Source organism: Melanerpes formicivorus, unplaced genomic scaffold (genome assembly GCF_026170545.1).
Source record: "Melanerpes formicivorus ecotype bairdi unplaced genomic scaffold, bMelFor1.0.p_v2 SCAF_8, whole genome shotgun sequence".
Taxonomy (NCBI): domain Eukaryota; kingdom Metazoa; phylum Chordata; class Aves; order Piciformes; family Picidae; genus Melanerpes; species Melanerpes formicivorus.
In genome coordinates, this window is record NW_027142360.1 from 3580634 (window position 1) to 3597352 (window position 16719).

The following is a 16719-nucleotide window of genomic DNA, read 5'->3' on the forward strand; positions in this document are numbered from 1 at the left end:
CGGCTGTATGAGCAGCTCCGGCAGGCCCCGCCCCGCCCCGCCCCACGGCGCGGCGGGCGGGAAAGCGCGGCACGCGCTGCCCGGCAGGCTCCGGCGCACAGGCCGCGCGGGTCAACGGCCAGGGTAGCGCCGCCCTCCCTGCTCCAGCGCCCTGTCGGGTAGAGCTGGCGGGAGGCGCCCGGCGTGGCCCGGCCCGGCTCACCCCTGAGGAAGTGGGGGTGGGGCCCTCCCCGGCCATGCGGAGGCGGCGGCGGCGGCGGCGGCAGCGCGCCTAGGCGGAGGGGAGGGACGGCGCTGGCTGCTCGTTCTCCTGGCGCTTCCTCAGAGCAAGGCACGGGACTGAAACCGACACGAAACTGCAGCCGGTACCGGGAGCGTCCCCCAGCCGAGCTCCGCTCCCCCCGGCACAGCCTCTGCGGGAGATACATCGGTGCAGGGACAAAGCAGTCTCCGGCCTTCGGCCGCGGCTGCCGGCAGGATTGTTCTAGAAGGCGGATAGGGTCCGACCGTGAATGTCACGGATGAGATCTCCTCCTGTCCCACTGACCGCCACTTCTGTCCCTGCCCACAGACCTCCCTTTGCCGTTCTCCGGTGCAGTACAGCTGTGCTTTAACTGCTGCCTGCCCTGCAGTCCGAGCGCAGCTCTGTGAAGCACAGCTCACCCTGTCGGTAGGGCAGCTTTCCTGCCCGCCTGTTTCTTCTTTCCAGCCTGCCAAGCCCTGGTGCCGCTTCCAGCCTTTGTGTCTCTGCAGCCAGCAGGGGCAGGGTGCTTAATCCGGAAGGTTTGGGTTAGGAACTGGCTGGAGGCTGAGCCCAGAGAGTGGTGGTGAATGGTGCCACAGCCAGCTGGCAGCCAGGCACCAGTGGTGTGCCCCAGGGATCAGTGCTGGGCCCCATGCTCTTTAACATCTTCATTGATGATCTGGATGAGTGCATTGAGTCCATCAGCAGTAAATTTGCAGATGACACCAAGCTGGGGGCAGGAGTTGGTCTGCTGGAGGGTAGAGAGGCTCTGCAGAGGGACCTCGACAGGCTGGACAGATGGGCAGAGTCCAAGGGCAGGAGACTGAACACATCCAAGTGCCAGGTGCTGCACATTGGCCACAGCAACCCCATGCAGAGCTACAGGCTGGGGTCAGAGTGGCTGAGAGCAGCCAGGCAGGGAGGGACCTGGGGGTGCTGGTTGACAGCTGCTTAAACATGAGCCAGCAGTGTGCCCAGGTGGCCAAGAAGGCCAATGGCATCCTGGCCTGCATTAGGAATAGTGTGGCCAGCAGGAGCAGGGAAGTCATTGTGCCCCTGTGCTCTGCCTTGGTTAGGCCACACCTTGAGTCCTGTGTCCAGTTCTGGGACCCTCAGTTTAGGAAGGACATCAAAACACTTGAAGGTGTCCAGAGAAGGGCAACAAGGCTGGGGAGAGGCCTTGAGCACAGCCCTGTGAGGAGAGGCTGAGGGAGCTGGGATTGTTTAGCCTGGAGAAGAGGAGGCTCAGGGGAGACCTCATTGCCCTCTACAACTACCTGAGGGGTGGTTGTGGCCAGGAAGAGGTTGGTCTCTTCTCCCAGGCAACCAGCACCAGAACAAGAGGACACAGTCTCAGGCTGCGCCAGAGGAGGTTCAGGTTGGATGTTGGGAGGAAGTTCTATACAGAGAGAGTGATTGCCCATTGGAATGTGCTGCCCAGGGAGGTGGTGGAGTCCCCATCCCTGGAGGCGTTCAAGAAGGGATTGGACGTGGCACTTGGTGCCATGGTCTAGTCATGGGGTCTGTGTTGATAGGTTGGACTCAATGATCCTCAAGGTCCTTTCCAATCTTAGTTATACTGTGATACTGTGAAGGTGCTGAGCCTGGAGTCCTCTTTAGAGTTCCTGGGATTCCACAAAATGAAGGCCACTTTCGGGCAGATTCAGGTTTGGGTGGCTTCACACTGGGAATGATGTAGGGGTGAAAAAGGAGTGACAGGTGTCTGCCAGCTTTCGCAAACCCCAAGGAACTCGAGTTTCTGTCCTCTCAAACTGTTCACCTTGGTCTTAGAAAGTCAGCACTGCTAGCCCCGAGCAGGGAAGATGCCTACTCTCCCTTCCTTCTGCCCTGCGTGGGTACATTTCTTCTTGGTGGCGGTGTTGTTTCTGGTATCTGAGCAATACAGGTTGTAGTTTCTGTATTGGTACAGACGATTTCAATAATAAAGATAGAAGGTCTGATCTGCTGCTTACAGGAAACCACGTGATTTGCTGTGCCAGAGAGACACCACATACCCCACATACATACTCAGCAAGTTAAGCAATACTTGTCCGCTTCCTTGCCACCCACTGGCATCTGCACTGCTGCAAAGGTGTCAAAGGGAATTGGTACTTTTCCCAGAGCTGGGCTGGACAAGGTTGGGCTTTTTCCTTATTTTGAGGGCCATATACAAGGATACAGGCTAAGGAAGGAGGGAGCTCTTTTCCCTGGATTAACAGCTATAAAATGAGGCAGGAGGTCCCCTCCCTTCTCCTGGGAGGATGAGGCAGTTGAGTAGCCACATGCCAACACTGTTGCTTTCATCCATTGCCACTTGTACGATCCTCTTCCCTGCTAACAGCTCTGTTGCTGCTGATGTTTAGGATCTAAAGGATGAAGATATGCTCAGGGCTTGCTTGAATTCTGAAAATGCTTTTCCTGGAGAGATGTGTGGCCAGGTAGCATCCTTACAGGAGCAGGTTTGCATTCTCCTGTACGCAGGACTTTAAACTGCAATTACTGATGTAAAGGTGGCTGTCACAGCACTCATGGCAAGGACTTGCCAAAAACTCTTACAAGAGAAGGCAGAGGCCAGGTTTTCACCTGCTCTTTGCTCTTAGGGTTAGATAGGCCTTTCCCCCAGTTATTTTTCCTGACAAGTTACATTCATTATAACATCTGCAAAACCAAGGATCCACGTTATCTCATGAACCACTGACATCTTTCTTCCTGTGCTCCTCCTCAGAGCGGAGAACACATTCGCACTCCCACCTTGGTTCCTGCTGTGCTTTTCCTGACCTCAGGACTGAGTCCAAGGAGCAGGGGAGGAGGTTGTGGTTCTGTGCAGCAGGGTGGGTGAAGCAGCTCTGAGGCCACAGAACAGCACCTGTGGGACAGGGGGTGGTTGGTGGCTGCTGAAGTTCCTTGCGTTATCAGTGCGGACTGAAAGCTGCCACCATGCTGGGTTCCTGATCCAGGATGTCTGGGCTGGCGTAGCTCTTTGCCAAAGTAAAGCAATGCAGGAAGGTCTCTCTGGGAGACTAGTTGTCCTGTCTGTAGTTTATAAAATATGAAAACCCTCTGGGTCTCTAATGGAGATCTGAGGCTAACAAGCTTACAGTATAATTAAATGAGGTGTCACGAGCTCAGTCTAAGCTATGGATGGGAGCCAACCTCCCGTGTCCCAGAATCCACTGATCACTTCCCATGCATTACTTTCTCTTTTGGCATCAAGAGAGGATCCCTTGTGGACATTGGCTTTTGTACACCACAGAGATGCCTCCTGGCTAGCTGCAGCTTTATCCTGCTGCTGTTTGGAACATCCCTGAAGAACTGCCGTCCTACTCGGCTGCACCAACGGAGGAGCGAGCTTTCTCGCCTCTGCCATCTACAGCACAGCCTGCGGGCCCCAGGCTCTGGGCTGTGCTCAGCACAAGAGCAAAGGCGCAGCCACCCATCCCCCCGCTTGCCGTAGCAGGTCTGCTTTAATCCAACCACCTCACATACAGCAGAGTTTAGCCTTTGTTTTGAGAAGAAAAGAAGAGTCATTGTCGGGGATTTCCCCGGCTGGGATTTCCCACAACATCTGCCGTTGTGCTGCTGACTGGATGCCATTCCTTGGGCCTTCAGGCTCCTGCCATTTACTGGAGCCAGCATCCACCGCTTAGGCTGAACATCCACCCTTTTCACACATGAGGTACCCAGACGATGGCATCTCTGAATCCTTCCAAGTCTTCTCAAGAGGCACAGATCTGGAGCTGCACATTGCTTAGCTAACCTTTCTGAGCTGGCACTGGGCAGATGAGACACAGGCATGGAGTATCATAGTATCATAGTCAGGGTTGGAAGGGACCACAAGGATCATCCAGTTCCAACCCCCCTGCCATGGGCAGGGACACCCCACACTAGATCAGGCTGGCCAGAGCCTCGTCCAGCCTGCTCTTAAACACCTCCAGGGACGGGGCCTCGACCACCTCCCTGGACAACCCATTCCAGGGTTTCACCACTCTCATGGGGAAGAACTTCCTCCTCACATCTAGCCTGAATCTCCCCACCTCCAGCTTCATTCCATTCCCCCTAGTCCTATCACTCCCTGAGATCCTGAGAAGTCCTTCCCCAGCCTTCCTGTAGGCCCCCTTCAGATACTGGAAGGCCACAATTAGGTCACCTCGGAGTGGTGGAGGCTTAAACACCACAAAGCACAGGGGCTTTGCTATTCACTCTTTAGTGGACGCCGCTGTGTCACCATCAGAGATTCATGCTCTTACTGCGGGCTAAGCAAGTCAGCTACAGAAATGAAATGATAGTTCCTACGGTTTAATTTACATTACCTTCACCCCTTCTTGGCTATTTATGGTGATCTCTCTTCACAGAAGATGAAGAAATAATGTAAAATAGTGAGAGAGGAAAGTCCTGTGTCACCACTGAATCAGGATTGATTTGTTTGTGTCTCAGACGGGCTCCAAGTGTTCCAGCAGCAGAGGAATCAAAGTCAGGCCCTGCGGCACGCACTTAGGATTTTATCTCACTTCAAGATCACCTTCCCTTTAATCATCAGCTGGGGGAGTGAAAGCAAGGGAAACAAAGGTAACTCCACCAACAAAAAGAAAAAAATAATTAATGACTTTATTATTATTTTTAGTTCAGTTGGCCATCTGAGGTGCTAAAATCTCAACACCAACGAAGCAAATGTGCATAAAAAACAAACAATGGAACACAACCAAACAGAAGAAAACCAGGCTGGAACAGAGTTGGGTTTTGTACAGCTAGGGTATACACTCCTCTGTTAACAATGCTCCATACATGGCAACCGTCAGAGCCTCGAACAATCTGAATATCAGAGTTCACTGTCGTACGAAAGGGACGACGCCGGAGCAGCTCCCCTCGCCCGGACTGAACTGCACACGCACGCATGCATGGGTACAGAGTACCCCATCCTCCCCTTCACATCTGCCTTCCGTGCCCTCCCCCTTGCCTGGCTACCCTGCCTATAGCAGTACTCGGAGCAATCCAGAAGCAGGAGCGTCTGGACAGCTGAATCTCCGTTGTTTTGCCAACAGTCGAGAGCCAGCCACCTCTTTCCCCATGAGCTATGTACACAGGCTGGGTTTCAGTATGCTTTAGAGCTCTCCTTATCGCAGACGGCGACGACTGCAATTCCCATAGAGCCATAGTGTGGCTTTGCAGTTTGCACACAGGAGATGTGATAACGCAACACCTTTCTCCTCCTGCACTAGTGTCTGGTGTAAACGCTGAACTGAAAACTCATTTGAAGAGAACATTAACCAAACGAGAGGTGTAAGCGGTGAACGCTTTCGGGACAGCTGCTGAGCAAAGGGAACTGCTGGGCTGCTCTAGATCATGCAGTCTAGACCACTTGTAATGCTTCAAAATGTTCAGGATTAGGATTGTATAAAAGTATTTAAAAACCACCAGAGTGCACACAAATGTGGTGCCTAGCTCTAGGCAAGCACCGTGTTCTACGAGAGGCCTACGGCACAAAACTCACGTTCTCCGACGGCGGGGGTAACCCCGGGAGCCACTGGTGTCTTTACATACAAACAAGTATTTACACAAAAGATGCAGAGATGGAGAGAGAGAGAGAGGAGGACAGGGCTCTGAAAACTCGCTGGTTGGTCTAAAATACGTTCAGCAACGCAGCTGGGAACGGGCCCTAGCAAGGCTGTAGGGGCTTGGTGAACTGAAAGAAGAAATATGTCTGGAAGTTGGAGCTGAAACATCTTGTCACCTCCCCACACATCAGTTCTGTGAAGCTGAGGATTTTACAGCCGTTGGTGAGTTCTAATGAAAACGTGGTTAAAAGCCAATGGAATTGTACTGTGAAAACAGCAGATGATTAGTTGTTTGGGCAGTCCTCACTCCCCCCGCCCCCCCCCCCCCATTTGCCTCCTGGCTGTTTCCAGGAGGTGGTGTCCCCCTCTCTTCCCCATAGAGGGCTGAAGTGCTTGCCCCATCCTCGATGTATCCATTTCAAAAGAACACAGCTTAGGCTCCAAGCTGAGCTCTCCTCCCACTCACTGCAGGGAGGAAGAGGCCGCCCCTGGTCTGGCCCCTGTCACATGGGGGCGGATGCCTTTGCATGCCCCCTTCTGGGAAGCTGAGGGCATTTTTGCTCCCCTCAGGTGTGAAATGGACAGGTGTCACTGAATGCACATGGCCGAGTCATGTGCTGCTGCCCACCCGGGCAACACAAAGAGCTAGAACATCCTACTTGGATTCTGATACAAATAAGGGATCTTGTGGTCACAAGAGCCTTCTTCAGCTTTAAAAATATAAAATTTGAATTAAAAATATTCAGATAGTAAAAAAACCCAAGGTATCTGATATGCAAGTCATCTTCTCTTAAAGTGCAACAGAACAGCAAATAGAAGTTGTGCCTTTTACAACCACTTTTGATACAAAAAGGCCTTGGAACATTGCCTTTCTCGTAAATAATGTGTGTGTGCGATGTTAGCTCTTCCATTTTCATTCTCTGCTGGAGGCCTTCAGCATAACCTGAGGAGTTCAGGTTTAGAAGATGCAGCTTTCCCCTGCAGTAGGGCTTTCCACCCTCGAGTGATATAAGTTTTCAGCATTATGAAGATCTGGCCAGCATCCCCCAGCACGAGAGGGAAAAGCAGTGATCTGATATTTCTTCTTCAGGATGTCTTCCCTCCTCCACTCCAGCTTCTGCTGGAGCCTCAGATGCAGACTGTATAAAACTACCATTGCCAGCTGGACTTGTGCAGCTGGCAGACAGGGGGAATTCTGTTTGCTGGACATCATGTTGCTTAGCTAACCCTCGGCGATGCTGGTGTAGCGGGTACTGCTTGCTGATGTAGAAAGGAGCACTGCTGCTGCCTGTCTGCTTGGGTTCAGGGGCATCTGGATTTAGTTTGTCATGCCTTAGCAGAAAACAGTAGCAGGGGATAAAGGGAGGATGCTTGAAGTGGAAAAACATGTTGCCACAGTTAACAACCAGCACCACTAAGAGTCTCTGGAGAACAGTCCTACCCATTCGTCCTCAGCGTGAGGGATGCTCCTGAGTCAGAGGTGAATTCAAAGCATAGACCCTGCCTTAGAGAAGACCTCTTTGAAGGAGGCAAAGAGCCAACAGCAAGAAACCAAGATAACTTCTGTCCTAGGGCAAATGATTAAAGGATGTTCAGCCCTGCCTGGGTGCCTTGCACCACCAGCACAAGTTCAAGCTGAAAGAGTCAGCGTGTTGTGGGAATATGTCTGGGAGTGGGACACTTTCTCAAAGACATCAGGGAGCAGCAGGCTTAGTACTTCAACAAGAAAAGAACATAGTCAGCATCCCAAGGGAGGAAAACCCCTTAGCATGGCATTAGGGATGGGATTTGTACCCAATGCACAGTGCTATGTCAGCTCTGTGGGACAAGGTAAGGACATACTGTCAAACAGTGACTGGTGCTCAGCGCACGTCCTGCTCGTGGGTTAACCTATGAATACAGTGAGTACCCTCCTGGCTGAAAAGTAGCAGCTTCACTGGCTGAGTTAGAAGGAGCTTCCTCCAACACATGCAACAGGAAATGTGCTTCTTGTTTTCATGGGAATCCCTCTAGCTGTATCTCAGGAGTGTGAGGGTCCCCTCTTTCAGAGAGAAGGGGCTATTTCTACCTCACCATTTTGGCTTCCTTCTTATTAAAAATGTGAAATGTAAATAAGTTATAGTTTTATTACTCCAAAAGAGGGAAGGTGGGCTGCAGAAGAAAAAAAGTACACTAGAAACACAGATAAGGTTGTTACAACTCCATGAGTGTGCAGGGTTTTGTCACGAAGGAGAAACCTCCCAGGACAAGACGCATCCGTGGGTACGTGAAGGCAGCCCCTGCTGTGAGCAGGGACCAAGCCACAGCAGTGTCTCTCTAACAGAGTTAAAAGAGATCCTTCCACGATCAGATACTTGTAACAATCAAATGATTAAGAACAACACTAATAAATAGCCACAGGTAACAATGTCCAGTAATTCAGAAGTGGAAGTTGTTGGATGCAGCAGGCACACACACCCCTCACTCGTCCTTGGTTTGTTTGTTTTTCTTCTCCTAAAAGATACAAAAAATGAATCTTCTTTCAAGTATTAAAAAATAAGTTAATTGACATAAAAGGGTCAAAGTGACTGAGGGCCCAGGCAGGTCTTAAGCTTTGTTTCCAATGTGCAAAAACAAAATGCAGAGGAAAATAATAAAAACACTGAAAAGTCTTAATGGTGGTTCGGTCACTTCAGGGCTTCTCTTTTTCAGGGGCCTACCAGCCACGGGCTGCCCCCTGGTAACACCCCTGCCCCAGCACACACTTACCACTGTCCCACAGTCAGTGTTTTCCAGTGTCAAAACAGTCATGACAAAAACAGAACAAAGCCATCCACCAGCCTCGGAGCTGTGGCCACCAAGACTAAAGCCAGCAGTAGCTGTCTCTCCAGTGTGTAGCAAAGCAGAGGGGTTTCTTCCCTCTCTCCTCTTCTCCTCTTTTTTCCTCACAATAAGATGATTTAGGAAGCTGTAATAGGAAGAGAATCCTCTGATGTCCAAATCTCTCTAAAGCCCAGGAGGTGGAGAGTTCTGTCACACATGAGTAGTATCTTCTCTGTCTCATCTATCTTCATATCCATGCAGAACAATCAGCTGCAGGTTTCTTTGGTGGGGAGGAAGACTAAACCAAAGAAGATGTTGCCCTGGGCTTCTGGAGCTCTCTTGGACAGCTGACTCCACCATACAGGCTGCTACAGGCTGCTGTGATTTTTCCAGAGAGGGCTGCCACCTCCCTCCCTTTTATTAGAACTGGTGTAGTAAAAATGGGAAAGGAATGGACTGCCATCAATCCAGTTTAGTTAAGGGTACTCCATCCCTTAACCTCCTTCCCCACACATGGATTATTCCTCTCCCTCGTATCACACACACAAAAGTATGGTCCACTGTATCGGACCTCAAGGAGACTCCACAGTCTCAACTCAGGATCTTCAGCTTGGCTTGCAGACATGTACAACTTAAGCTTCTGGAACCAACACACTTATTAAAAGGCTTCTGAGTGCTTCAACCCAAATCCCTGCATGCTGTCGGACCCTCGGAGGTATCCCTTCAACATCTTCCTATCCATGTAATTCTGGCGAACTCAGGGTAGGCCAACTGGACAACACAGACCAACAGAGGTAAATATGACACTCAAGACCAGTTCAAACTAAAGCCTTTGGAAAGCATGACTGCCTCCAGGTCCTTGTCCTCCTCTTTTTCTCGAAGCCGCTGCTCCTCAAGGAGAGCCACAAGAGAATCTCTCTGCTCCACTACTTCCAGCATTTCATTCAGGATCCTCTTCTCCTCTGAGAGCTCCTCCTCTGTCTTCAGGTGATCTATAGAGATATCAAAATCTGTCAGCATAACAAGGCTAGAAATACTCACATGCCACCTGTGAAATGTTCCCTTGTGCTCTCACCTTCTACTGCCATCCTTTCCCGGAGCTCCTGCTGTAATCGACTCTGTCTGTCTTCCAGTTCTAGCTCCCGAGCGCTGGAAGGGAAAAATCAGATATTCAAGTCCTGGAGATATTAGAACACTCCACACATTGCTCCATATTCATGCACAACTTCTGCTCCCCCTCCAGAGATCTGCTATGTCCAGTTTTAGACTTCCCGGTTCAAGAGAAACAAGGAGGATCTACTCGAGAGAGTCCAGTGGAGAGCTACCAGGATGCTGAAGGGCCTGGAGCACTGCCTGATGAGGAGAGGCTGAGAGCCCTGGGGCTGTTCAGTCTGGAGAGGAGAAGGCTGAGAGGGGACCCAATAAATGTCTATCAATATCTGAGGGCTGGGGGTCAAGAGGAAGGGGCCAGGCTCTTCTCAGTTGCACCCTGTGATAGGACAAGGAGCAATGGATGGAAACTCCAGCACAGGAGGTTCCACCTCAACATCAGGAGGAACTTCTGCACTGTGAGGGTCCCAGAGCACTGGAGCAGGCTGCCCAGAGAGGTTGTGGAGTCTCCTTCTCTGGAGCCTTTCCATCCCTGTCTGGATGTGTTCCTGTGTGACCTGTGCTGGATTCTCTGGTCCTGCTCTGGCAGGGGGGTTGGATTGGATGACCTTTGGAGGTCCCTTCCAACCCCTAACATCCTGTGAGCCTGTGTAATCCTGAGATCTTATGCATTTTACCAGGTGTTTTAAGAGTTGCTCCGAAGCAGACTAAGACAGTTGGCACTTTGGATCATGGTTTGATAGCCATGGTGGTGTTAGGTTGATGGTTGGACTTGATGACCTTGAAGATCTTTTCCAACCAAAACCAGTTCTATAAAACTAGATTTAAATGTACTTTCAGCATCTCAGGTTCTTCAGCTAGGAAGTGCATTAGAGAAAGCTGAGTGGATTGACCCTGGATGGGATTAAATCTAAACCACAAACCATCAAATCTGCAATCACTTTACCTCTGTGTGACTCCTGCTCTAAAGACAAAGTCATTTACCAAGGTCAGCCTCTTCAGATTCCAGTGCAGACACCACTCTTGAACTTTTCTGACACAGGCACTAAAGTGATCAGCTTCCACACTATCTGGGTCAGCTGCTGTACTCTGTAATGGTTTAATGTTGCCCCTCAGTGCTGGGCTGAAGGTTGGACTGGATGAGCATGGAGGTTTCTTCCAACTGGAAGTTTTTTGTGAGTCTGTGAATTTCAGTGAATTTGCAGCACAGGTGACTGAGAAATCTGAGAGGCACTGGGGTCCCACTACAGATGGAGTGCCACATGGCAGAGGTGACTGAATTACATACTTTTGGCTACACTTAAGAGTGGACCCTACCAAAACCAGGACTCACAGGCCATTTCTGCATAGCTTGCTAACACTTGTGTGAAGATGATGCATTATATCCAACACCTGGGGAGGGGTTTAGTGTTTTACACACACAGCTGTGCTTCTGCATGTGCACAAACAGTTGGAACTTTCATTCACAGAATCAGAGAATTGTTAGGGTTGGAAGGGACCTCAAGGATCACCTATTTCCAACCACCCTGCCCAGGGCAGGGACACCTCACACTACAGCAGGTTGCTCACAGCTACATCCAGCCTGGCCTTAACAACCTCCAGGCATGAGGCTTCCACCACCTCCCTGGGCAATCTTATTGCTATTATTGCTTTTTCTACTATTCTTCTGAAATCTGCTTGGCTTTATAGCTCATCCAAGAATCAGCCTACAGAGACTGCTGACCACCTGGCATTACAGGGAAGACAATACTGACAGACTCCCAACACTGTCTGTGACACCGTTCCCCTTCCAAAACTTTAGCACATTCACTCACAATATCATCAGTTCGGACTCGTAGCGAACCAAGGCATTCTTCTCCTGCACCAGCTTGAACCACTCCTGCATCAGCTTGGGATCATCTTTCTTACCCATGCCTGCCAAAAAAAGCCAAACAAGCCTGGTAAGTTTTCAGGTAACCCCCTGCAGTCCTTAACGAGCCCAAACTGCAAAAAACAACAACGGGGCAAAATGTGCAAAGAAAGCCAAGCAAGATGCTGCCAGAGCACTCCCAAGCCGGGTCCGTTCAGTTTGCCTACAGCACACAGGAGGGTGGAAGTCACGTCCCAAAGGGTTCTCTTCTCTTTGGTGCCTGATTTTTACTCTCAGTTTTTTTTCTTTCAGATTCTCTTTGTGATTGCTTGCTCCTTCCTCACCCTTAATGCAGCAAGTCCCGATCTCTGCATGTCTTTCACTTGTCCCTTCATTGGAGTAAGCTTTACAGATCTTCATGCCAGCTCATCAGAAACAGATCAGTTGCCACCCCACGTGTTTTACCTTTCAGTTCTTCATTTGCATGTCCTCAATCTTTCTTTTACCAATCACAAAGTAACATCTTATCTTTTCCCAACAGCTAAATCAAGCTGTTATGTCTGTTCCTCTTAGCCACATGTATCTATTCAACTTGGAGATGCCTTCTGCACAGTGAACACACAAACTGCTTCTACTGTATTGCACATCACTGCTGGAAAGAAAAAGAATCCTCAGACACATTTGCTAATATCAAAGCAGAACAAAAATACTTTGAGCCTTGGCCACCTAGTACAGAACTCTTAGCTGGCCTTTCATTGATTTTAAATCCAACTCCTAAACTTACTCAGTAGTCCACTCATGAATCTCTTACCCATTGGGACCTATGTGCAATAAACTGTAGAATGCTGTTCCCCAAAGCTTTCTGTTGCTATTTACCAAATGTTGGAGCTCACCAGGGAAGCTCCTCCTAGCAGTCTCCTAGTCTGGACCACTGGCTTCACTCTGAACTACCTGCAGGTGAGTGCTGTGACTTGCATCAGACACCAGCAAGGACACCAGCAGTGCTCCTGCCTGCAGTGGAGGCAGAAGCAGAGCCTGCAATTGAGCTCAACAGCATTTTTGGCTTGCTGCATCCTACTGGTTTGCACCACACTTAACCTGGGCATCCTAGAGGAGCTAACAACCTTGTCTGGGTGTGTCTACATCAAGAGCAAAAACTCCCAGTCATTCTGGTGCTAAAAGTAACCAAAAGCAGCAAACTTGCTATTCAAACTCTGGAACACACTTCACAAATACCACATCAATGGCTAATTAAAATGACTACTTGTCTCCATATTTAGGATCTCAGAAGTGCTGCACTGCAGTTAAACAAAGAGGAACCTACAACTCCTATTAAACTGCAGCTTAGGCTGAGCATGGCTGCCTCAGAAAGATTGCAATAGCAGACCCTTGGGGAATACCAGACTCAGCTGTACACCAAAAGCCTCTGGCTCTGTGGACTTGATGCCAGTGTGTTGCTCAGTTTGAAGCATTCCTTTCTGAGCATCTCTGCACAATATGCCCACGTGGCAACAGGAGAGGGAGACCAAACATGCAGATGTCCAGTGCTGTGGTGCCATGAAAGCACTGGGCAGTCTCCCCATCCTTTCTGATGCCAAGATGTATAGAAAACAAATGTCTCTTAAAAAAAAAAAAGCCAAACCCACAATGCTACTGACCTATGGAACACAGAAGTGTTTTTAAACAGCCAATGAGCAGAGGAAGAATGGGAGGGCTGGAGAGGGAGCACTGACAACTGATGTGAGGGAGCACCATGGAAAGCAGGGTAAGTGGTTAGCAAAATTACACCACAAACACATGGAAACAACCCCTTCCCCCATGCCTTGGCAATGGAAACTCTCCTTGGGACAGTTAAAGAATGCACTCAGCAAGACTGATGAGGGAAAACTGCTCTAGCTTAAGGTTTGTTGCTTGTTCAAGTTCAAGGATGTTTTTGTAAACTAGGCCTTATAAAGACACAGTATTCCTTTCATCTGTGCAGACCAATTAAAAGGAAGCAGACTATCTTTCCTTACCCCCACCTTCCAAACATCTTTCAGAGAAATTGAAGCCACTAAATGAAAACAGAAACTTGGGAGTGTGACATTACTGCTCCCACTGCTGCTGCCCAACGTCCCTCCCAGTCTCCACAGCTTCCCTCACAAAAGGGATACTGTACCTTTAGTAGCTCGTCACAGGCTCAGAGAAGCTCAGCTTACCAGGCTGCTACTGAGAAGGTTGGTTTGGGGACACAGCAAGAAAAGGGCTGGGGATGGGGCTGGGGTCCTTGTGGTCAATAGCTGACTAGTGCTGCTACAACAACCCAGCTGTGGTCAAGGAGAAGAGGGAAGGTGTGAGGTTACGTTACCTTCATGGGCACAGCAAGGGCAGAAGGAGAGAGGTCTACGACGTGGTGTCCCGGCATTGGGCTCAACTTCAATAGGACCAAACGAGGAAGAGGAAGAGGCAGGAGAGGAAGAGGAAGTTGGAAGTGGAGGAAAGGGGTGAAATAAAAGACAAGCAAAGGACAAAAAGCATAAGAGTGAGAAAGAAAGGAAACACAAGGAGAAAAGAAAAGAAAAAAATACAAGAAATGGAGAAGCAGAAACAAGGGATACAGTCTACAGATGAACAATGTCCCTGCCAAGCACAGGTAACAGGTAAGAGGTAGGCTGAGGTACTGGTGAACTCTTACTGAGCTGCACAAATACCAGGCAGGAGGTTATTGGCACTGCACTTTTTCCTGAGGTACATTTTCCAATCACATTGTCTTTAACCAAAAGGTTTGTGCACAAGATGTCAGGATGAGCAGAGATTAATGTTTGACTCCTGATGAGAAATGTCAAATTTCAAGCAGGGTTACAAAAGCTCTCACTTGCATGCATAAGACATCAGCTGTAAAGCAGCCACCCTACCTTGAAGCTTTCTCAGGACCATGCTCTTAACACCATGACAGTATCCACTGATGGTAAAACTCTCACTTCTTAACAGAAAAATCATTCCTTCAGCCAGGGAACACCACAGGGAGAATGTGGTTAATGTGGAACCATCCTGCTAGGATCTGCTGTGTCAAGCACACTGAGTACACCTGTACTCAAGCAGACTGTCACGACTAGAGGGGAAGCGGTTTTTACACAGGTCCAAAAGTGATCCACCCCAGGCTCTGTGGAGGCCATGACCACCTGTGGGCTTGGCAGAGTTCAAGTGGGAAATGTAAAGCTCTCCCTTGACATCCCCATTTCACAGAGCATGTTGAAGTTTGTGTGTCCTGTTAGCAGCAGTGGCTGCGGTGAATCTTTTTCATCACCTCTGTTACCCAGGGAAGCACAAACATCTCTCACCTCAAAAACAGTCCTGCTGTTTCAACACTGAGAGTTTGCTTTTCAGCTGTGCTTAACATTAGAGATAAACAGCAGGAAATAACCAGCATCACTAATAGTTGCAGAAGGACCTATGCAGCAGGAAGGTGATGAGCCTGAGGCATCTGAGCTAGCAGAAGGGAACACATACTGCTCTGAGGGCACAAGAGGAGGCATGTCTGTGCTGGGAAGAGGCATCAGTTCCACAACACTAATACAGTAAGAGTAACACAGCAGAGTTTGGTGCATGTGGTTCACAGAAAGCTTTACAGAACTAGGCTACCAGCAAACCACTGGGAAGGCTTTAGAAGGGACCATCACAGAACTAGACCAGCACTTGGAGGACACACTGGAGTAAGAGGGAGGGCACACTGGCTTCAGAGCCCATGGCTGAGCAGTGTGGCTTTCTCAGACAGCAAGAAACCTCTGTCCTGGGAGCAGGAAGGGGTGACATTAAGAGAGGTGCCACATTAAGAGAGGTGCCACAACCGGCCATATGACAGTTACAAATGAAGCATCACACCAACATTAGTTGACAGCACCTGAACCTTCACTCTAGTTCAGAATTGTCCAGCTTCTTTAAAACAAAAAAACCCTTAGGGCTGGCTTGCTTTTTTTCTTACTGTTGCTGTTCCACAGAGTTAGTTACAAAAGCAAACAAGAAAAACACCAAACCACAAAGACACTTGAATGAGCTTTCCACCCAGAACAGAGCATGTAGTGCCTGACACCTGCTGTATGCTTGCTTTCATGCTCTGTCTTACTCAGCATGAATTCTTCTATATAAGCTGTAACACTCCAACGTGGTCTAACCCCTGTTCTAGGGGGTTAGGGACAGACATTGAATCATACAGAAAAATCTGCTTCAGTTTTTCATGATTTGAGATCTCATTCAAAACTGTGGAGCAGGGCTGGGGAAGGGATATTGGTAACTCAAACACAGCTACCATCTGTATGCTGGAACTCCCCATTTGCCCTATTTGATCTGAAAATAAACAGCTAGTGAGTGCCAATGCCACTCATCTCATTGTGACAGGGTTATTAACTGCTGTGGTCAGTGAGCAAATGGTCTGGTACTAGGTAGAAGATACCAGATTGGGTCTCCAGTAAAAAGCCACAGGGCTTAAGCAACAACAGACTGCAACACGGAGCTCGCTCCTTGCAATGGTGTTCTCCTCCTTTGCTCATACTGTTCCTATTTTTAAACAGGACTATCCTCCCACTCTTGCCTAAGGAAATTTGTCCTTGAAATCAAGTTTCAGAGTCCATGCTATCTATAACAACCCTGCTGCTAGAAACATCATCATTGCTTTTCAGTAAGACAATGAATATAACCTGTGCAATTAAGACCCTCCTCAACTACTCCTGATACAAATGATAGCTGCATCAGTGAATATCTTTATAGCTGCACTGGAAACAACTTCTGTTCAGACTAAGATGATTAACTAGGCTTTTAAAAGTGTTCCTTAGGTATTGGAGGTCCTCAACAGGTGCCCAGGAGGGCCAATAGCATCCTGGCCTGCATTAGGAATAGTGTGGCCAGCAGGAGCAGGGAGGTCATAGTGCCCCTGTACTCTGCTTTGGTTAGGCCACACCTTGAGTCCTGTGTCCAGTTCTGGGCTCCTCAGTTTAAGAAAGACATCGAAACACTTCAAGGTGTCCAGAGAAGGGCAACAAGGCTGGGGAGAGGCCTTGAGCACAAGCCCTGTGAGGAGAGGCTGAGGGAGCTGGGGTTGTTTAGCCTGGAGAAGAGGAGGCTCAGGGGTGACCTCATTGCCCTCTACAACTACCTGAAAGGTGGTTGTAGCCAGGAAGGGCTTGGCC

The 16719-nt window shown here is 49.3% G+C and overlaps 1 protein-coding gene across 1 annotated transcript in view; it reads right to left on the bottom strand.

Annotated features, from left to right (window-relative positions):
• Positions 1–4829: 4829 nt before the first annotated feature.
• The window catches only part of MICAL3 (microtubule associated monooxygenase, calponin and LIM domain containing 3), a 219649-nt gene continuing 207759 nt past the window's right edge, over positions 4830–16719 (bottom strand). The window contains 3 exon segments of the mRNA XM_068141849.1: positions 4830–9590; positions 9674–9747; positions 11523–11622. Coding sequence (XP_067997950.1) covers positions 9406–9590; positions 9674–9747; positions 11523–11622 — 359 coding nt within the window. The 3' untranslated portion in view covers positions 4830–9405.